Source organism: Lipotes vexillifer, unplaced genomic scaffold (assembly GCF_000442215.2).
Source record: "Lipotes vexillifer unplaced genomic scaffold, Lipotes_vexillifer_v1.1 scaffold57, whole genome shotgun sequence".
Lineage (NCBI taxonomy): Eukaryota > Metazoa > Chordata > Mammalia > Artiodactyla > Lipotidae > Lipotes > Lipotes vexillifer.
Genome location: NW_006788075.1, coordinates 2,068,212 through 2,091,323, shown reverse-complemented (window position 1 = coordinate 2,091,323; position 23,112 = coordinate 2,068,212). Strand labels below are relative to the sequence as shown.

The 23,112-nt window shown below is 36.7% G+C and overlaps 1 protein-coding gene across 4 annotated transcripts in view; it reads right to left on the bottom strand.

Annotated features, from left to right (window-relative positions):
• Positions 1-23,112, bottom strand: part of ITPRID2 (ITPR interacting domain containing 2) — a 41,306-nt gene that overhangs the window by 14,339 nt on the left and 3,855 nt on the right. For all 4 annotated transcript variants that reach the window (XM_007461231.1, XM_007461228.1, XM_007461229.1 and 1 more), the window contains 10 exons: positions 22,272-22,328; positions 19,583-19,622; positions 19,399-19,497; positions 17,971-18,179; positions 16,388-17,088; positions 10,666-10,738; positions 6,950-7,038; positions 4,394-5,602; positions 218-295; positions 12-139 (listed from right to left, as the gene is read on the bottom strand). In XM_007461231.1, the coding sequence (XP_007461293.1) occupies positions 12-139; positions 218-295; positions 4,394-5,602; positions 6,950-7,038; positions 10,666-10,738; positions 16,388-17,088; positions 17,971-18,179; positions 19,399-19,442 (2,531 nt within the window). In that variant the 5' untranslated portion in view covers positions 19,443-19,497; positions 19,583-19,622; positions 22,272-22,328. The remainder of the gene's footprint in view (positions 1-11; positions 140-217; positions 296-4,393; positions 5,603-6,949; positions 7,039-10,665; positions 10,739-16,387; positions 17,089-17,970; positions 18,180-19,398; positions 19,498-19,582; positions 19,623-22,271; positions 22,329-23,112) is intronic.

Genomic DNA, 23,112 nt, shown 5'->3' with positions numbered 1-23,112 from the left:
TGAACTTTTACCTTTCGTCCTCAGTCATATGATGATAAACCATGGTTTGCTGACGCAGCACTGCCAATTCTAAATCCATCATTTGCGTTCTAAACAAATTCAGGCTCCGCCTCATTACTTGGAGCTCCTGAAAAGTATTCTAAAATACAATACAACAGCATTAACTTCTAAATCACACAAATTATTTTGTAACACAGAGATTTAAGTAAGAACTTACTTCATAAAGAGGTAGAACAGATGACTTCTGAGTACTATAGGGAGCAGCAGCAAGATCAGGCCCTCTCATCACAGGGTGCTTCAAAAGAGTGGAAGTATAATTAGGAATCAATGTTAAAGTGACTGCTTCCAAATTATCTAAGGTGTTAAAAAGGCAGAATTTGGGGTCTACATATTTTTCTCTGAGGCAAAAAACAAAAACAAAACCCACTTCATGTTATTAGCAGGAACCAAATAAATCAGTCCCCAATGCTACCCACTACTCCTATCTGTTGAAGGTTATAAGTCAGTGTATTGGAACGGGAAAGAGGCAAAGGAACACAAATAGTTCAAACCTATGTCTCTCTTGCCTTGAGAAAGCAGAAAAATAAAAACAAAACTCAGAAATGTAGAAGCAATAGCAAATATCATTCTGAGATTACAGAAACTACTAACTTGGCTGGAGAAAGTAGCAAGCAATCATCACACTCATTCTTAGACATCTGAGTATCTACTATGCTTCACTATTTTAGGCAGTGAAAAAGATAAAAGGAAGTAAAAGTCACTTCCAGCCTTCAAGTGTTCTCACAGTGTAAGAAAGAAGAGAAAACAGAAGTAAAAAAAAATATATATATAATATTGGCTGGGGGCAGCATGGGGAGTGCTATGATAGGAACAAGCAAAAATCCAGATTAGGTAAGTGTTCCCGACAGTGGTGACCCCTGAGCTGAGCCTTAACAGTAAAAGGGACTTGGTCAGGTGAAGAAAGGCAAGAGCGGGGTGTTCCAGGTAAAAAAAAAAAGTCGAATGTGTAAAGAAACAGACACCTAGGGACACACGCCTGTGTAGAGGCTTGCATGCAGTCCAGTGTGGCTGGAGCACACACACAGGGAATGGGCCTGGAGAGATAGGCAGAGGCCAGGTCATGAAGAGCATCTGTCTACTGAGGTGGGGTGGTGTGAGGGCGGGGAAATTAATTAGCTGAGTTACTGGTGGGACACTGAAGAGAAGACCAGATTTAGAGCAGAACAAGCTGGCCTAGACAGGTGCACTTGACGGTGCAGGTGGACAGGACCCTGGGAATCCCCAGCTTCATATAATTGCAGCTGAAAAGTTAAATGTCTCCCATGTAGATAGAACTACATTTTGTAAGGAGGAAGGAGAAACACCCACTTTCTGGTTAGACTGAAAATCATTAGGAGACAATCATCATGAGGATAAAATCTATACTTAAAAGAAGGTGTATTTTACTACATAGCTTGAAAAGTTCCAACTTTCATTTTTACTGTACAAGTGGCTTCCTGTCTACTAAGTCACCATGATAAGGGATCTATTATATACACTCTATGCCTCTCGACTCTTAACTGAATAACCCGATCATTACATTACACTGTCATTTTCTTCATTTCCTCAACTGTCTAAATATAAGTAGTTTAGAAAGAGATTTAGAAAGGAAATGTGGGGCTTCCCTGGTGGTGCAGTGGTTAAGAATCCGCCTGCCAATGCAGAGGACATGGGTTTGAGCCCTGGTCCAGGAAGATCCCACATGCCGTGAAGCAATTAAGCCCGTGTGCCACAACTACCGAGCCTGCGCTCTAGAGCCCGCAAGCCACAATTACTGAGCCCACACGTCACAACTACTGAAGCCCAAGCGCCTAGAACCCATGCTCCACAACACAAGCCCGCGCACTACAACGAAGAGTAGCCCCCTCTTGCCGCAACTAGAGAAAGCCCGCACGCAGCAACGAAGACCCAACACAGCCAAAAATAAATAAATGAATAAATTAACTAATTTAAAAAATAAAGAAAGGAAATGTGAAAGGCAAATCAAGAGACAATTTACTTCTTTTCAAAGCTTATTCTGGAAATTATTTCCAGCCCACTAACAAATCTGAGAGCAATGACTTTAAAAGTGACAAGACACATAGACCGTTTTTATTCACATTCACACTTTACCTGATTTTTTCTCTTCTGGGGTGGTCCCAGCCTTTTAACTCAGTGGAAGCAGACTAATTCTGTGCCAGGCGACCAGCATCAGGAGTCAGCAGATGAAGGGAAAGCTTAGTCAGAGAGCAACGAGTGGAACCAGGAGAACATACGGTGACACAGAAGCCAAGGGGAGGAAAACTTAGAAAGAAGAGGTGGTGAACACTGTCAGATGGAAAAGAAAAGGACAGACAGTACTTGAGAGGGAAATTCTTTTAATAACAGAGACAACTTGACTAAGACAACGACAGTGCAGGAGAGGCTAAAGAAGGGAGGAGACCTAATGAGCAAAATCTCTTCTCTAGAAAGGAGGGAGATTGTGAGCAGAGAAATTCACTTTGTTCAGAATTAGTTACAGCTGTTCCCTTGAGCTAGGAGGGAAGATGCTGGGAGGGGGCAGGTACAGATAAGCTGAGGCATGCAGGAAAATGAGGCTGAGGTAGCTCAGGCCTGATGGGTCCCAGCTTCCCTGAAAATTAAGAGGTACTCAGACCAATAAAAGAAAAAAAGGTAAGACGGATAAACTTTTTCTCATACCTGTGAAAGATTCTGCAGTGAGTTTCTAATATCATGCAACACTCTTCGCAACTGCATTTCGATGGCAGAAGGAGGGTTCACAGAGCACACTCGGTGAGAGTAGGTAGCATGTCTATGTGAGTAAGGACACCCGAGAGGGGAAGTGAAGGCACTACAGGTGGTGCCTGATATGTTGGGAATGCTGTGAGTGCTCAGAGTTCTCATGTGCTCACAGAGGGGCCCTTCCCGCCACTCGGAGGGGACAGAGTGAAGGGAGCAGGTGGACTGAGATACAGGTGCCGGAGCATACAGCGAACAGGCCGGAGTCCTTCGCTGATGGCACTCCTCCAACCGGTTCACCTCACTCTGGGTGGCTTCTTCTTTCTTCACAAATGATGGAGAGATGAAAATGGTGGACTTAACTAAAGACTGACCATCATGCTCAATCGCCTCTCTTTCTAATTTCTGTTCCTCTTCTGGTGTGTACTTGTAAGTGAAGGAAGCAGTGGTTAAGAATCCGCCTGCCAATGCAGAGGACATGGGTTTGAGCCCTGGTCCAGGAAGATCCCACATGCCGTGAAGCAATTAAGCCCGTGTGCCACAACTACCGAGCCTGCGCTCTAGAGCCCGCAAGCCACAATTACTGAGCCCACACGTCACAACTACTGAAGCCCAAGCGCCTAGAACCCATGCTCCACAACACAAGCCCGCGCACTACAACGAAGAGTAGCCCCCTCTTGCCGCAACTAGAGAAAGCCCGCACGCAGCAACGAAGACCCAACACAGCCAAAATAAAATAAATGAATAAATTAACTAATTTAAAAAATAAAGAAAGGAAATGTGAAAGGCAAATCAAGAGACAATTTACTTCTTTTCTTATTCTGGTTGCCGCAACTAGAGAAAGCCCGCACGCAGCAACGAAGACCCAACACAGCCAAAAATAAATAAATGAATAAATTAACTAATTTAAAAAATAAAGAAAGGAAATGTGAAAGGCAAATCAAGAGACAATTTACTTCTTTTCAAAGCTTATTCTGGAAATTATTTCCAGCCCACTAACAAATCTGAGAGCAATGACTTTAAAAGTGACAAGACACATAGACCGTTTTTATTCAAATTCACACTTTACCTGATTTTTTCTCTTCTGGGGTGGTCCCAGCCTTTTAACTCAGTGGAAGCAGACTAATTCTGTGCCAGGCGACCAGCATCAGGAGTCAGCAGATGAAGGGAAAGCTTAGTCAGAGAGCAACGAGTGGAACCAGGAGAACATACGGTGACACAGAAGCCAAGGGGAGGAAAACTTAGAAAGAAGAGGTGGTGAACACTGTCAGATGGAAAAGAAAAGGACAGACAGTACTTGAGAGGGAAATTCTTTTAATAACAGAGACAACTTGACTAAGACAACGACAGTGCAGGAGAGGCTAAAGAAGGGAGGAGACCTAATGAGCAAAATCTCTTCTCTAGAAAGGAGGGAGATTGTGAGCAGAGAAATTCACTTTGTTCAGAATTAGTTACAGCTGTTCCCTTGAGCTAGGAGGGAAGATGCTGGGAGGGGGCAGGTACAGATAAGCTGAGGCATGCAGGAAAATGAGGCTGAGGTAGCTCAGGCCTGATGGGTCCCAGCTTCCCTGAAAATTAAGAGGTACTCAGACCAATAAAAGAAAAAAAGGTAAGACGGATAAACTTTTTCTCATACCTGTGAAAGATTCTGCAGTGAGTTTCTAATATCATGCAACACTCTTCGCAACTGCATTTCGATGGCAGAAGGAGGGTTCACAGAGCACACTCGGTGAGAGTAGGTAGCATGTCTATGTGAGTAAGGACACCCGAGAGGGGAAGTGAAGGCACTACAGGTGGTGCCTGATATGTTGGGAATGCTGTGAGTGCTCAGAGTTCTCATGTGCTCACAGAGGGGCCCTTCCCGCCACTCGGAGGGGACAGAGTGAAGGGAGCAGGTGGACTGAGATACAGGTGCCGGAGCATACAGCGAACAGGCCGGAGTCCTTCGCTGATGGCACTCCTCCAACCGGTTCACCTCACTCTGGGTGGCTTCTTCTTTCTTCACAAATGATGGAGAGATGAAAATGGTGGACTTAACTAAAGACTGACCATCATGCTCAATCGCCTCTCTTTCTAATTTCTGTTCCTCTTCTGGTGTGTACTTGTAAGTGAAGGAAGGTGGACTGCATCTGGTCTCTTTTCCGGGGGATAACCGAACATTAACAGAGGATACAACCCTTACTGGGCTCAGCAAGGTGGTTGGTAAAGACTGAGACCTTCTTAGAGGATAGCCAGCTTTTGCAAACAAGTACCTCTGTTTTAACAGATCTTTTGACTTTATCAAGCTACGCCCCACTCTTTGATTAGACAGAGTGCAAACCTTCATTTGCGCTCTTTGCAAAGCTGTATTAACTCTGTCCACAGAAGAGGGAGGCCCAGTTGTATTTTCAGCACCCTTCTCATTGCATTTAGCTTCAATAGAAACCAATGATTTAAGAATATGGTGGGTGGTATACTGGGCAAATTCACATTCACTGCTTTTATCCACATCGCTTTCAGCACTTGCTTCCCTCCGTAGTTCCACTGGCTGTGCTGGAGACACATCCTCTTTCCTTTCAGTAATTTCAGTAACGTGATCCCCTGCACTACAGGTGGACTGTTGATGTCCTGTATTCTCAACAGTCTCGCACTGGGGGAAATCCTGGCCATCTGACCGTTTGTCAGCAATTGTTGCTGCCTTCTCTCTTCCCATCTGAGGACAGGTAAGAGACTCCTCTTCTGATTCATTAAAATAAGGCTGGTCTTGTGCTGTTGGTGTGACAAGGTCTTCACCAAATGATGTGACTGTTGTCTCACTGTCACAACTATCAGCACTACTCCCCATGGCTTGCAAGGACTCGTGAACCTGTGAAAAGAAAACAGGTAGAAGGATGGAGAATTCAAATAAGTAGTAGCATTAACAAAATACCAAACTGATACGATGCTTCTATACTTTTGGGGTCTCCCACCTTGGTTTTGGCTCTGGTGCTGTTCTAAACTGCTTTCAGTGCCCCTGATCAACAACCCTTCCACTTTCTCACAAAGATTATTCCAGATCTTTACTATTTTCCTTAAATCCCTTTTCAATACCCATCTCCTTTTCTTCTAACATATGACACTGACACAAAGAAAACGGACAGAAATTTCTTAACTTCTTTCCCAACACCTACAAATTTCCCCATACCTTTCCTCATCATTCCCTCCTCTCCATTCTGAAAGAAAACTGTATCTCTTTTCAAAGCTAATCCCTCCAACCTGTATTTCTGATCACATCCTCTCCAGGGCTAGAGTATTTCTCCAGTTTCATCCCAGATTTTTCTGCATCAAGCTCTCTTTCTTAGAGCCCTTTCCCTTAGTCATTACTGTATGAAAAAGACAAAAAGACCTATAACTCTTAAGCTATCATTCTTATTTGAAAAAACAGTTAACATTCGTATCTTCTCTTCATCACTGATCTACTCTCCATTCATGCTTTTGCATCATTTAATGCATCAGAACTATTTGCTCAACTACTCAATTTCAGAATAAACAAATTCTCACCTTTTCACTCCAATGGCCATAGCTTTCCTTTTAAAAGTTTCTCCGCCATCTCCCAATTTTTATGCCTGCTGGATTATTCTGAGTTTCCTTAGAAACTTCTTGTCTGTCTACTCCTTAAATGCTATGTTTCTAAAGGGCTTTTTTAGGTTCTCTTTTTCTCTTATTCCAATTTTCTTTAAAATTCCCTTACAGATGTTTTAAACACTTTTTATGTACATTCTGTGTACTGCACACATAAACTATAAGCTGGTTGGGGATAAAGATGTGGCTATTTTCTGGGTTATCTAACACACTATAGCATAACAGTCAGATAATATTCAGCAAGCTATGGATCCACAGTTTTAGTTATTAAATAATTATTGTAAAATACTGAAATAATGACGGTAAAAAAATTTTTTAAATAACACAATAGGTCAAGCATTAAAATACTGTTTACTGGTGGTGCAAAAATAAAGGAGAAGCTTTTTTGTTGTTTCTCAGAGAGAAATGAAGAATTAGTGAAACCTAAAATTTGCAGTCAAACGCTCAGATAACATCTGCATCCTAGAATTTTAGTCTTATCGTCATTTGAAAAATAAAGATTACACAGATGGTCTTGAAATATACAGCCAGTGAAAAACCACCTAAATATACAGAAGTTAATCACAGTGCCTACTACAATAGGAAATTTTACCTGAAGATGATTAAGGGAGAGGCAGTCTGTCGAATCTTCAGCAAAACCACTGCTATCAGAGTGCTGACTTGCAGTACGTAATAGTTGATCTACCAAAAGAAATTTAGTTATACAAAACTGCTAAATAAGACTTCAATGAGTACAGTATTACAGATATATGATTCCCAAAAGATATATGATACACAACAGTGATTCTTTCTTAGAAAAGTATACATCACTTATGCAAAATTGTGGCTTCAAAGCACAGGACGTAACTTGAATTCAAACAAAACTGAAGCAGATCAGAAATCCTCAGTGTTCAGTTGCTAATTAAGCTCTAATTATAATGTATTTTTTGGTAAATCCAATTAATGTCTTATCCTTGGAGGACAAGAGGCTGAAATGAAAAATGGCTCTAATAAAAATAAAGTCCCAAAGTAAACCATTTTCATTATGTAAATATGTGAAGACACGTAGTAGGTGAAATCAGAAGTTTAAATGTAGTGTGTAAAAACTTCTATTACCTTCACTAATAAGAAAATAAAAATACAATTAAGGCCAACAAATTAAATAAATTGTACACAAGAGTACTTACGTGTCTCTGATATTTCAAATGATGCAAACATTTGTAAATTATTTCTTAACAACTGAATGAAACTCAATCACATAGGTTCAACTAGTAGGTAATACTGTTAATTTTACAATAAACTTGCTTATTTTTTGGCCTCAAAACTCTAATTCCTGGTTAGTATAACCTAGAAAATTTTTTTTTAAAGTAACTAAAATGACCAACTAAACACAGCTGGCCTGATCACATGCCCAACCACACTACAAGTACCACAGTGGGGGAGACTTTACAGCTATTACATTTACTGAGGGAGACACTTCATGAGATAGTCAAGTTCCACAGAACTTAAAAAGCAACAGGCTAAATAAAGTGTGTTTACCAAGTCCACATTCATTTAAGTCTTGAATGATAGAAAGTACTTAATAATATGTTTCAATAAAATCCAAAATTAATTACAGGTTGCCTGACTTTGAAAAATATTATAATAACCTTAGGTTCAATCTGGAGCAACATGAAACAGAATAATTTTTTTCCCATTAAAAATTTAAAATAATTCTGTAATGTTTTAAAATTAACAAAACTGCATAATGAAATATATGGAATTGATCCATATCCTTGATAAATCTAGGTAAATTGTAATAATTGTGAAAGTGAATTGGAATAAGCTGTTACCATAGGTACTGATTACGCATTTTATTATTTGAGAAAATGATTAACATGTCATAGGAGTCATCACCATAATTATGTGTTTGCATGTCTTTTTTAAAAAAAAACTAGATTGTCAGCGTTCTGAAGACAGGAACCTTATTTATTCTTCTTTGTATCCCAAGTACCTAGACCAAGCCAACAATAAAAAATGTTTGCTGAATGAATCAATGATAACTATCTCCTTAAAGCAACAACAGAATTAAACAGTTTCTTAAAGGATTTAGAAGTGAAACTGCCCCATCTGCTTGGGCAAAAGGCAGTTGCAAAAGAGCCCAGGAAGCCCTGACCAGCTCCGTTCAGGTTCTCTCTGCTAAGATCTGTTTTATCCGTAGCGTACTACAGCCTGTGCCGAGTGCACCTCTCCATGGTTAGTCCTGCCCCGAATTCACACACATCAGGTCGAGTGTAGACTGCTCAGGCTTCAGAGCAGGTGTGAGGCAGTGGAAAAGAACAAGGAAGGCTGGGTTCAAGTTTCGGCTTTATCATCATAAGCAATAACTTCTCTCCTCCAAAAAATGGGATAATCATTCTACCTCACAGGGTTACTTCAGAAACTAAGTAGAACATAAGTGAAACTGTTTTGTAAACTATAAATCACAACTGAGGTTCTTTAGTCAGATGTTTCAGTTTCACAAGAAACACAGTTCACCAAAGAAAAAGGTACAACTAAAAAGAAACAGACCTCTGTCCTAACTGAAGAGATAAGACATTATTTCTAATTAAAAACCAGGAAGTTAGAGCAAACATTAAAGTGAGAACAAAACAGATGTGGAAATTCTATTTATCCAGTATTGCTGAGAAACGTAAACAGGACACCCATATACTCTGCTAGACTAAAGAGAATACTGAACGTCTTCAGTAATTAGAAAAATGTTGGACTGCTCTTAATATACCTACTGAATGTTAGCTTGTGACATGAGTTGAGTCACTAAACCTCTCTTCTTCAGTATCCCAGGACTGGATTTGAGATTAAGATCACTGTAACTTCAAAAGTTCTATTACTAAAGTGTGAAGTATTTTTATACATGCACTGTACGCATTTTTACTAACTTTGTGAAATGAATACATTATACCAGTGATTCTAATTCTGCCACTATGATTAATTTAAGATATTTGCATATCACATTATCAAAATGTGATAGGCTACTTTCAAAAAATGACTAAAACACTGTACTGTTCTCACTCCCTCTCTCTCATGCACACACACAAAACCATTTTACTGTTACTTTATAAAGATGTGATTCAAAAAAAATGTCACCATTTTTACTTATGCTACCAGAAATAAGTGCTCCTACATAGATAAGAGGAAGAAACCCAGATGTGAATAAAAACCACATTCCATCTTTCCCACCACAGGAAGCTTACTCTTCAAAGATCTTAAAGTAATTATGCTGTTTTTATCCTCTTTTTGACACAGGGCAAGCTGCTTTTTCCAATGCATCCCTTGTCTACCTATCTAAAGCAAAGATTCCTGGATGGCTGTGAACTCTGCCTATGGCTCAGGAACACATACATAAATTTATGGACTCACAAAGGGAAGAAAATTAAGCAGGAAAGTTCATTTTGTGTCTGACCAGAACTGTGATGACCTAGTGAGAGTGGAGCTCTTGTTTCTCAGTACCATACTGTAATAAAAGAAAAATTACATGCAAATTGTCTCATGTGAAGTCACTTCAGAGATCAGAAGAGAACAAACATGTAATTTCCTATTCTAGGAACACACATATGAATCTTTGCTTAAAAAAAAAAAGGGTGGTTCAGCATGTGTGAAGTTTTAAAAATAAACACTCCTACCTTCAGTGGTCATTTTAACTTCCTCTCTCCTTTTCTCTAAATCTCAAAAGCTTTGTGACTTTAAAGATGATCAGACATGTTTTTCTGTTGTAAGTTAAAAGTGAAAGAAATGGATTCAAAGGTTCTTTGGTCAATAATTAATAATTCAAGAGAAGAACAATGTCTGAGCCACTGACCTTTGATTTACAGTTTGAATTTAACTAGCTTTACCTACTGCTGAGAGATTGACTGGTGTTTTCTGCCAGAGGCACACTCATTTATTACACCTAGGAGTCGCATTTAAATAATAAAAACCCAGAGGTGGATAATACAAGTGTACATTTCATTCCCAACCATGTAAAAGTAGGCCTGACTCTGTTGCTCTATCACTTCCCATCTAGCCCTTGCGTAGAACTGAAAAAATATTTAGAATACACAGAATTGTGTAAGGAGGTCATTACAAGATCAGCAAACTAAAATTACTTTATGAGCACAAAAGTCTTCAGGAAGATAAAAAAAATTCTATAACCAAACCATAATGAAGCAGGCACAGCTGTGTTCCTAATCTTCTTTTTACACTTACAGGTACTACAAACACTGATAGATAAAAAAAAAAAATACCTTTTCCAAATCCCCCAAAGATGCTTTGGTAATGTGCTCTGGAACTAGTGGGTACTGGTTTACTTACCTCTTTTTGACTTGTTAAGACCTAGCTGGTAACTGGTTGGAACATGAGGAGCTTCTCCCTCTGTACTTTGAACCTAAAGAAGAGTTTTAAGTAGTTAAAACTTAAGAATCTATGGCAAAAAGGAACACCTCTTAATAGTCATTTACTAAACAACCAACCTAAGAAGGTACCAATGCTTTATATATTTAAAAAGTGCATCCTATCTCAAAATCGTTATAATGTCCCACATCTCAATTTTATCTGTTTTTCAGTTAACAACAGGACTGCAAGCTTATAGCAACGAAAAATAACTACATGTGTGAACTACTTCATTTAAAAGTTATCATTAAATGAAAAACAGATCCAAAATTAAAAATTCTTCTCTAAATGTTAAACTTCAAAGTGTAAGGTCAATCCCAGGAGAAATACTAATACACTCACTGCAGCACACTGGCACACACTTGAAGCAATTACAAGTCTTGTATCTTGAAAAACGGCAATCATGCTCCCACTGCAAAATCTTATAAAAGTCCACAAATTTTCAGGTATCAAAAACCACTCATGTGGAAGACTGCTTTGTCCCGACACAAATGTTCTTTTAAGACATAACTTGGGAGTTGTAAGTAGAAAAGCAGGTTTCATTATAGGACTAAAATGTTGAAAGATCTTAGCCATAAATCCTCCCTGAAAATTATGCTCAAAAAGATACCAAACCCACAGAAGTTGTCCTTTTATGCTGTCTTTTTTTTTCCTACCTAAACAACTACATAATTTAGGAATTTCCAGATGCTTTACTCATCACACTCTCCAAATACTCTATCTATCCTAACATAACTAACCCTATACTAAGAGTAAATATTTGCGGGGGTATGCTACTAACGCCCCACACTTTACCCTATAATGATTAGTACTTAAAATAATAAATAACATCCTAGTAAAGTGGGCAAACTAGCCAAATATTTGGGCTTTCAGCCTTGAACAAGCTGGAGAGCAAATAGCAAACAGGTTTTAGATAGAACCCTCGCAGTTTTGAGCTATGACTCCATTCTAGAGTAAGAAAGATTCCATAGGAGTGAAAGTGGAATAGCCAACATGAAAAAAAACTTCAAAGGTTAAAGATATTACCCAATTTAGAAATTGCTCTGATTTGTGATCTTTGTTCTACATAGTTGAACATGAATCCAAGTTTATGTATCTTTTGAAAACTGAACGCGTACTACTCATTTAAAACCATCACCTATAAATCATATATAAAATGGCCTCTATTATCTTTGTTTTTATTGAAAAATCGTATTCTTCAAAGCGGCAGACATAAGTTCAAGAGGAAAACCATTGTTTTGTGTGCAAAGAAACAAAATGCATTTTCTTTTTGTAGTCAACAGGAGGTCTATTATTAGCCTCTATTCAGGCCTAGCCTACTTCAAAGAGTTTTCTGTAAACCAAATATCAAACAGACCAAAAAAAGTATAACAGAAATCTAAATGTCTCTTTAATTTTATTCTAGGAATCTCAGCTTAGGCAAAAGATTATGATCTCTCTTTTTTAAATGCAGAATTATCACATATTCTATTCTTTAGATTTATAAAATTAGTCACAAGGTAACATGACTTTAATGAATATGTATCCTCAGTATATTATCCTTCAAGATGCTGCTACTCCATGGACAATAAAAAAAAAACAACAAACTCCCTCTCTTCCTCTACTACAAACTCCATAATTAACTGAAAGAAAAGAAGAATAGGACCCTTAAAAAAGCTGACAGGATCATATTTTACTAATAAAGTTACTAAAGTTAGGATCCTTCCTCCTACTTACTCAGCAAAATCAATCACTTGCTGAAGACAGAAATAGACTTGCTAGTGTTAATGGTTGAATTTCATAGCTTATTAGGTTTCATTATTGGCTACAGTTGTGCAGAGGAAAGCCGTCAAATTCAAGATGGGGGTGCACCACAGAAAATTATAATGCAAACACAGAACTTAGATTTATGTGGCAGGATTTTTCCTATTCCATGGTTTCAAATCCTCAGTGGAATTCTGGTCATTTGCTACAAGTTGGTCTTTTATTAAATTAACTATAGCTAAATACTGATAACCGAACTGAGTGACGGATAATGGGTGTTCATTATACTATTTTCTCTAAACGCTGGGAAAGTTTGAAACTTTTCATAATAAAAATTACAAAAACAAAAACCAAAACAACCCAGTAAACTAAAATGATAAAATCACTTGGTCTCAGTGTTTTGGGATTTAAAGCTGTAGGACAACAGCTTTAGAATAATTCACACATTTGAGTTACTACATTTTAAAAATATTTTAATCAAACAAAGATTGTATCTTTTTGAATCAATGTCCTGCTACCACGCAGATACCTAGTTTGATTTTTCAACATCTGTAACATTTATCTTGAATAAGACATATCTTCTAGGCACAATACTATTGTACTATGTTTTATAGAGCAGCAACACCGTAGAATGTTCTAACTCAAATCACCCTTCCTCTATGGTTTAAAGAGACCTATACAGCAGAAATCCAAAACTGGAACTTCAAAAATTACAATTCTGTCTAATTTTTAATGATATCTCAAAAAAATTCAAAGGAAAGCATTATTTTTCCAAAAAGGGGCAGGGGGCTGGGCAGGGGATGACTTGAGTTCTTGTCCGATGTCTGACCCTATCAACCAGCCGGACCATACCAAGCTTTACGGTGTACTCAAAAGGAGCAGGTTTGTACAAAGACTCAAATTCAAGTCTCATTCTGAAAGGCCAACAGAACAACTTAACTACCTGTCAGGTATTTGACTGATTTGGGATTACTTTAACTCAGGCCAGTAAATAAAATAAAAAGAATCCTGAAACTTAATGGCTAAAACTAAGTAATGAGGTATATTAGTTAAATCAACAATCAGTGTGAAGACAGGATTAGAAACATTTACTAAAACTTCAGTAGCTTAAAAAATTGTATATGCTGCCAATAATATCTTTATTTAAATATGTTTATTTATAGAGTAAGAGACACAGGACAACCTATTTACAGAAACACACAGATAAAAGTTCTCCTTCCTCTAGCGTTTAAGCATGAGAAAATTTTCCTTTACGCCTAAAAGATGAACAATTGCTTACTGAGTAAAATCATTCTGGTTTAACTGTGAATCATTCATGCTACTAATTTATGGCTCTAGAGAGTTACCATGATGTATTTATTCAAAATAAATCATTTCAATAACACAAGAATTATCCAATCAAGTCACTAAGAATTAGAAAACTCAAGAGTGGGGTTTTACAACTTTTAGATACACCAAAACAGTCTGCAAGATATTTTTTATGTGGCAAACTGACTTTTAATTGAAAATATTGTCTGGCCTTTTTTGCTTATCATAAGAGATAGTCACTTTCACTCTCCAAGGCCTAGGTCAGTCTTGTCATCTATTTAACTCTTTTTACATTTAAATAGTTCTCTCTGCTCCTGGAGACTGTCAGATCTTACCTTCTGCTTCAGAGGGACTAGGCAGCTTCATGCACAGAGCCACATCTGCAACATTTTCTCCTACCTAGTCACCCAAAGCAGTGGGCATTCAGTTAATCTGTTTAAAAACTGGCTTACTGACAGCGTGTGCGTGCTCAAGCTTATATTTATTTGCTATTTTTACAAAAGGAAGAAAGTTCCCAATAGGAATCAAACCTCAAGGGAAAGGAGTGCAAAAGAAAAATAGTAATGACCTACTTTGAATGGGATCTAAAAGTCTGCTTTAATAAGATTGTTCTCTTCATTTGTCAGTATGATTCAACAAGCTTGGGAGAAGAGGAAATTAAAGAAACACATTATTTCCTTTCTTTATCCATTGTTCTACAAGCTTTCTTTAAAGTTCCCAAAGGGATTAAAAACATAATTCTAGGAGGTTTTTATCCATATTTGAAATATGTCTGAAAAATAAGGATTATCCTTAAAATTCCCTGTTATTTACAATGTAGCTATGGTTGACCATATATTTTTTTGAAAACAAAAATCTTCCATTATCCTTAAGCCACCAATGCCTATAATTTTGTACTTCAAAAAAATATTCACTTCAATGTTGTTACTTTCTTCACTAACTGCTTTTGCCAGCAGAGGGAGCAAAAAAAAAAAAGAAAAAGGAAAAAAAACAAAACACCAGCCTATTATTAAATGTTCACTTGCTGCCAAAGTACATCTGTCTAGCACTTTATAAATGTTGTAAAGAACTTTCGTGTATGGCATCAGTAATTTAAAAAACAAAAACACAACTCTGTCTTAGAATTCAGGAATTCTAGAAATTAAAAAGCAAAATATGAGTGTCTTCTCATCTGAGTCACCAAATCAGGTCTGCAAGTATCTAACAAGTATCTGCAGTCTATCCAATTGTCAGAAGAGGGGCCCTAAAGGAAGGCAAGAGGTTACACTTTAATTATGAATGCTAGGACAAGTTTAGACCAAAACAAAGCCAAAAAAAAATCAAACAGTGAAATGGAACAAAAAGGTTCTAATTAAAGTTGTCATTTTCTGAACCCATTATAATGAGAAATAAAGAAGCTTACAAAAAATGTAAAATATTTCAAAGGGCTGCTCTTGCTCCCTTTTATTTCACTTTTTAGTCAGAATTAAAGTATTAAGAGGTGCATTCAAAGACCACAAAAAAAGCTGTATCAGCAATTGAAATTTTGCAATAAATGAAAAATCTTAACTGATGTGAGAGAGACACACTCACCTAAGAGGACATTTTATGGGCAGAATCAATTATCCTGTTTCCTAGTTCCCTAAAACAATGGCGAGTGATTATAAAACAGCTGTGAGCTATTACTAAAACTATTCTGTAATAAATTTTAAAAAGAAAAATTGCACATTGTATAATTTATAGCCACAAATTGTTAGCAGTACATATGTGCCTGTTTCCTCATATGTAAAATAAGACCAGCACTGCTGGCCTCATACACTGAAGAGAGAAAAGTACTTCAAGGGCCTAGTACAGTGACTGCCACAAGGTAGGTGCTTGATAATGTTCAGTTTCCTGCCCCAAGGTATATAGCTCCAATGCATAAGTTATCCTCTGACTATTCAAAAGCAGTTTTAGGTGAATCTCATCAAAACAAATATTTTTACCTTGTCCAATTTGAAATTTGTAAAATAGTAAGACTATCACTAGGTTAAAAAAAAAAGTAGCCAAATGCTGGTCTTCTGGGGTTGCAGAAATCCTTTCAGTGGCCTTTCAAAACTTCTTCCTCAAGATTCCCTATCCTCCCCTTCAGGAAATATCTTCATGTTCATGTTCCCAGACCAACCCTCAAAGCCTTCACACCTACCCTTCCACTGAGATACATTAAGAAAAGCTTGCCCAAAGGCACACAGCAATTCAGTGGCCCAAACAGAACTCAAACCTGTTTGATTTCAAAGCCTGTATTTTTAACTATTATGCAATATTGATCTGAGTTTGGATATATTCTCTCAGGGCTTTCTCAGAGAATCAAAATCTTAAATTGAGAGAGAAAAGGGGTTAAAGTTCAAGTATGAGCAATGGATTACAGAAGATCTAGAGGGGCTATTATCTTGACATCACATAGTCCTGGGACTTCTTAGTTTGTGAAACATAAAACAAAAAACCTAAAAAGTCAAAATCAAGATGATTTTTTTCTAGTATAAATCTATTCATCACCTTTCATTTTAAAAACATTTTTCGGCACTTTTTTCCCTAACTCACTGTTTAAAACAGTTCTCAGTAATTTTTTACCTACCTCTTCCATTTCAAAGGAGTCCTTCTGCTGTGCCATTATACTTCTTATGGATGGGATCGTCAACGGTGCACATGGCTCTTTTTCAGGTGTGGACAAAGGGACATTTTTCAGCTCCCTGCTATTTTCCAGCTCACTGTGGCTGGACATGTTGAAATCGCTATCTAAATGAGTTTTTATAATACCAGCTTCCTCACCCAGTTTATTCTCATGACTTTGAGTTTCTTTACTTTGTCCACTTTCAGCTTCTTGGTTAAAATTACTGTTTGCTTCATCAGAAAGTCTATCAATGTCAGCATTCTCCATAACAGCTGCTGAACTACCTGATACTTCTTCTCTAACTGTAGCCAACATAGAAGATGAATCTTTCTTCTTCACAATTTTTTGAGACTTTTGATCACTTTTATTGCCAATTTCTTCCATCACTGAAAGATTTAGAGTCTTTCCTTTGTCAACTGCTGGGGAAGGAGGACTACCTTCTCCTTTCTCTGTTTTATCAACACATAAATTTAGTTTTGATAGTGTTTTCATTAAACGATTTGCAGTGTTACTTCGGGTTAAAGGTGGAGGCGAGTCTGTCTCCTTGTTAGAGGTCACCGAGGACAGACTCCCAATTCTCTGCAGGGGAGTCCCAGAGACTTGGGAATATAAAGAAGAAAATGCATTGGCCACAGTAGTAAGCACTTCAATTTGACGAAAACGGCCTATAAAAGGAAAAAAACAATAATTATATATATTTATATTTATATGTGTATATACACACATATACACACACATATATTAATTAAACCATTACTACTGTTCAGAATTTCAATAACTGAACTACTTAAATCACAAAGATTATGAAACCAGATTTTTTTCCTTATCTATCACTTAAAACTTCCCTACATTTACTGTGGAGAGGGAGAAAGATTTTTCACTCTTAAGCACTAGAATTTACATTTTAAAAAATCAAAAGGAAGGACAAAGCATAATGACAACACTGAATAAAACAGAAAGGACTAGCTATTGATCTATAGTTGTGACTCTTTTTAGGTCTTGAGCTCTTCCAAATGTGAAGTATATGTAAGTATATATTTTATACCTAATGGGAGGGAGGTTGGATTTATAGATCTCTTAAAGCTAATCCAAGGACTACCTAGGGATCCCATTTTGGGGATTTCTGGTCAGCAGAGAAAAATAAGCAAGATTTAACTTGAAAAATCATCAAATTAGCCTTGCCATTGTAGAGTTATATGAAAGCATCTGAAATTGACTGACTTCAACTAATAGTAACAAGGCCCCTCCTCTACTTCTTTTCTTTTGGAACAAAAGCAATTTGGAGATAAGTATAAGGTTCTACAAGTTACATTCTACAGATGTAACATTTAAGTAAGTGGAGAATGGGGTGGGAGGGTGGGGGGAATAGGTAAGTTAACTTCTATAAATAGAATAATAAAAATTTATAATATGCAAAACAGCTGTTGTGTTAAGCGCAATAAATTGCCACTGCTATTTCTAGAAATTAATAAGGCTTTAAAAACAAGACCATCTTGCTGTAGATGCCATAATTTTAAAAATAATATGCTAACATTTAAAAACCTTACTTGTTAAAGCATAATTTGGATTTTCTACTTCCATCCGTTGCATTTGCGCATTCAAAAATACTTTAATATCTATTCCTCTGGCAAATGATGATGAATTAAAAAATCTGGAAGGAATTTTAGAAGCAATATCTGGTTCATCTCGTCCAAATCCAAGATTATAAAGGATTTCTTCAGGATCTTCCTCATAAAGTTCCAACAATTCTGAAACACTAAAAAGAAAAAAAAAAAAGAAACAGCAAGATGTAAAATAAGTTTATAATAGTCCATATTACAATATAAATGAATTCATATTCCTGCTTTCCTGTGAAAGCCTTCTACAGCTTCTGCTGTTTAACCCATTATTTATTTCAGCATCTTTATACATTGGGTACCAAATGCAATAAATAACCCTTAAAAAGGGTCCATTCTCTCAAGCTGTTAGTTTTGGGAAAAAGAGCTAAGCCCTAAGAACATCCTCAGTAAGAAGCTCTGATTCCTCACCTTATTTTTTTTGTCATTTTAAAGAGATTTCCAGTAAAGCAGCTAAACAGTTTGAGGACAGATAAGGGAGGATAAGGAGTAAACAGATTAGGAAAAAATGAAAAGGGAAAATGCACTAGGAAGTTGGTACAACTTTGGTACCAAGGGACATTCTGCAGAGCTTGAGTTTTTCTGCTCTTTGGCCGTCCTAGAAGAGGCAATATAGGTAACCACTGATCTCAGAAAAGTGAAGGAGGAGCTTACTTTCAACCACTTGCACTCAGGAAGTAGGAGTAAAGTAAGGAGAGAATGGGTTACACAAAGGTAAATTCTTGCTCTAATTCTATTGTAAATTGAACATTTATTAACCCTTATCTCTTATACCAGTGGTAATCCAAGCTGAGACTCACCGGGAAAAATAGGAATGTTAGAGATAGAACTTGAGCAGAAGGAAATTTCAATTTGTTTCAGAGAATATGTTCAAATTCCAAAACAATAATTTGGATAATAGTTTAAACTGGTTCATTATACACATGTATTTGCTTATTTTAATATATAGTTTAAAGACCTTTGGTTTTATATGAAGATAAATCTACACTTAAATATCAAGCTTTAAATTATAAAGGTTTATTCTGATTTTTATGTTAGAGTAACTCAAGACCCTAGCAGAATGGAGAATTTGGGAAGTAGAAATTATTCCACTATGGACTTCCTCTTTCAAGCTGTTGATAGGACTCAAAATACTCATTAATGGATTCCAGCAGCATTTTTAACATATCTGTTAATTTTTATTTAATCTTAATTAAAAAAAAAAAGAAGACGCTTCTCTTCTCTCAGTTATGCTGATCCACAAAACACTGTGGATTCCTTTTAACTTCATACTACTAAGCCAAATCCAAGGCTGAAAAGGGATAAGAGTAGGTCATCTACAACACAATGTAGTTGCAGTGTAAATCCAGAATAAGTTACCTTGAGACTGTTCCACTACTTTTCCCAGATCCAGTGGAATTCATACTTCTCCCCTTCTGATGAAACTGTAGTCTTCTCTCTTTGGCCAAGATATTATTGCTATAAACAAAATTAGATTATATAAAACTTTATTTCCATAACTGTTCTTCATTTTTAGAAAGGAAAAAAACAAACAGCTACATACCAGTTTTCAATTTGAGCATCAGCTTCATGGAGGTGGTTGGCTAAAGGTAAAAAGAATATATGCAAGGCACAACTGTTAGTAGGACAATAACTACTATGATACAATCGACAAGAAAGCAAATTAACCACATTATTATAGCTAAATGCCTAATATGCCAAACTCTTGTCCTGGCTCATTAAATCTGCACCATTAAAGGTAATATACAGATAGATAAGAACAGAGTCAGCAGCTTTTGGAGGGTGTTTTAGGTTTTGTTTGTTAGCAACGTAAAACTACCTCCACTGAATGTTTAATATAAAAAGATATATAAATAACCAATTAAATTTAACAGTTTGAAATAAGTGGTAAGAAGATACGTGGTATATGTGCTTCTAATTACTAAATTTAAAAACTGTGAATAAAGAATACCTCAAAAACAAAAACATGATTTAGCATTACTTAAGTGTGGCAATATCTATTCCTAACATGTGGTTTTTTTAAGGCTGATAATTCACTCCAGTTACAACCAATTTTTCATGCACCTACTTTGAAAATTCCTACTCATTTCAACATAAGTTTTCTTTTAAAAGTTGCCTTTCAAGTTTATCCTAGACTTACAAGTTCTAAACAAATAAATGTTGTTAATGTTAAGTTTACAGTGGGTTAAATTTACTGCATTTAAATTTTATAGACAAACATAAAAGAATGAAATTAATTAAAAACACATCTTTTTCAGCACACCAGACTTTTTTCTTTTTTCATTTCTGATCTGCAGAGTCATGGCAATTTCTTATCAACCAGAAAGGTGTCTAACACATAGCATTCAATAAATATTTACTGAATGAATGAAAATAATCTTGAAACAATTTTCAGCAAAACAACATAATAGCTCCACTCTTCTCTGGGACTTCCTTTTTGGGTCTGGCTTCCAATAAAATCATTCACTATGGATGAACAGGCAGAGCACGGAGGATTTTTAGGGCAGTGAAAATACGCTATATGATAGCATAATGATGGATACGTGTCATTACACATTTGTCTAAACCCATAGAATGTAATAAGACCAAGAGTAAACCCTAGCATACACTATGGACTTTGGGTAACTATGACGCCTTATCCTAGGTTCATCAATTGTAACAAATGTACTGTTCTGGTGGGGGATGTTGACAATGGGGGAGGCTGTGCACGTATGGGGCAGAAAGTATGTTGGAAATCTCTGTACCTTCCCCTCAATTTTTCTGTGAACAAAAGTGCTCTAAAAAAATGAAGTTTTTTAAAAGAATTCTATATTGTGAAACTACTAAGGCAGATATCAAAAGTGCTATTTACAATAACAATAAAATGAATTTTAATAAGGGGTTAACAGTATGTTCAACTATCCTGATTGGGAAGCAGTAAGTTTGAGTTTATTTTATAGAGTTTATTCCTTAAAAGCATATTAACAGAAATATAAAAACTAACATATACACATTCTAGAGTTTTCAATGTTAGAAGGCTCTAAATAAGTATTCTTATCATACAGATTGACTTCAAACTGCAAAAGACCAAGGATATTAAATTCAGTGGATAAATTCACTATTCATCAACTTACAATTCAAAAAGATTTAATAAAATCCTTAATTCTTTTTTTTAATAAAAAGCACACATTGGGACTTCCCTGGTGGCACAGTGGTTAAGAATCTGCCTGCCACTATAGGGGACACGGGTTTGAGCCCTGGTTCAGGAAGATCCCACATGCCGTGAAGCAACTAAGCCCGTGTGCCACAACTACGGAGACTGCGCTCTAAAGCCCGCAAGCCACAACTACTGAGCCCATGTGCACAACTACTGAAGACCACGCGCCTAGAGCCTGTGCTCTGCAACAAGAGAAGCCACCGCGATGAGAAGCCCGCGCTCTGCAATGAAGAGTAGCCCCCCACTCGCTGCAACTAGAGAAAGCCCACGCACAGCAATGAAGACCCAATGCAGCCAAAAATAAATAAATAAATAAATTATTTTTTAAAAAGCACACACTAATAACCCAGCTATACAGTTACCAATAATTTTAAAATACCAGTAAAACAATAAAAAAATTCTTAATTTTACATTGTGGAAAGCTTTATTATGAATCCACAGGAAAAGATTATATAATCTGTGAAAATTTAAACATGGCACAATACACTTTTAAAATCCTAATGCAGCCTTGAACAGACATCAGCATAATGCTTTCTAATTAACTTCTCGTAACTCTATTTTGTCTTTGTCCTTTAATCTAAAAATCTGGAAAAAGAGGAAGCAGGAAAGACAGGAGACACTTGAGTGCAAAGAGACAAGCTGCAGCTGTTAAGTCTGACATAAGGCTACCTCACACTAAAATAAGCTTCACTTTAGTTTTCTCACGTATAAATATTTAAGTTTCCTTCCTTTTGAGGGACAATTCTTCCCTCAGTTATATGACCATTGTTTGCCCCCAAATAGTTCCTGTAAGCTACAGAGTCCAAGGAAGACCTTTGGACATTGCACAATGGTTTTCCAGAGCCATTCCTACAGGTCTCCTATAGGCTCTTACTAGATTATTAACACATAAAAGGTTCTGTAAAATGTGTCTGAGCCACTTTCAAGAACTTTAAATTTAGCTCTGAGGATCATAAACATGAAAGCACATGACTTTCTCTCTTTTATTTTTTTTTAATTTTAAAACTATATGAAGGTACAGTTCTTCCAAACATACCTTCAGCTCCCAAGGACAAATCATCCTCAAAACTTCCTCCATTTCTCACAAGCACACCTGAAAGAAACATTAGAAGATTCATGCTGGTATTCTGTTCTTCCTGACCCCCACAGAAAATCACTGTTTTAATTAAAACAAACTGACCAAGCAAAATATAAGACACAGTAAAGCATTTCAGACCTGAATGTACTCACAGATTATTCTGATTATATAATTTCAGGAAGAAAATATAAGTTTTCACTTTATCGTAAAGGAAACCATGATTTGCAGCCAGGTAAAGTTATTAGAAGCCCCAATCTACAGGCTATTTTATACTTAATAAGCCTCTAAGATGTTCAGTTAGATAATGTATCTTACCCAACAGTTTCATGGAAAACCAGATCCCAGCACAATCATTCCTTTTACCCCCTTATATTAAGTCAGGAGCTCAAGCTAGATTTTCCTAATACTATAAATGTTTTTCATATGCCTTGCCACTACCTGCACATTCTTGTTGTACTTTGAACTTCAGAATTTTGCCTTGCACAGGTGTGGCAATCTCGGTTAATGTAAGCAAAGAAATGCCACACTAAATGCTACACTAAAGCTCACCTGATTCACTCAACATATATTTTCCTTATGTTTACATATCATATTTCTGTATTTAATTAGTCTTTATAATGTCTAATTGGACAACAAAAAGAAGGGAGTTTCATATTGTGGAAAGGTTTGGTAATTTGTTTAAACTCATCACTGTTTTATGGTTCATGACAAGGTTTCTCCCTTTAGGCTTTTATCTTAAAACACCATATTTTATAAACATGAACATCACTTTTATAATTTATACACACACACACTCTTT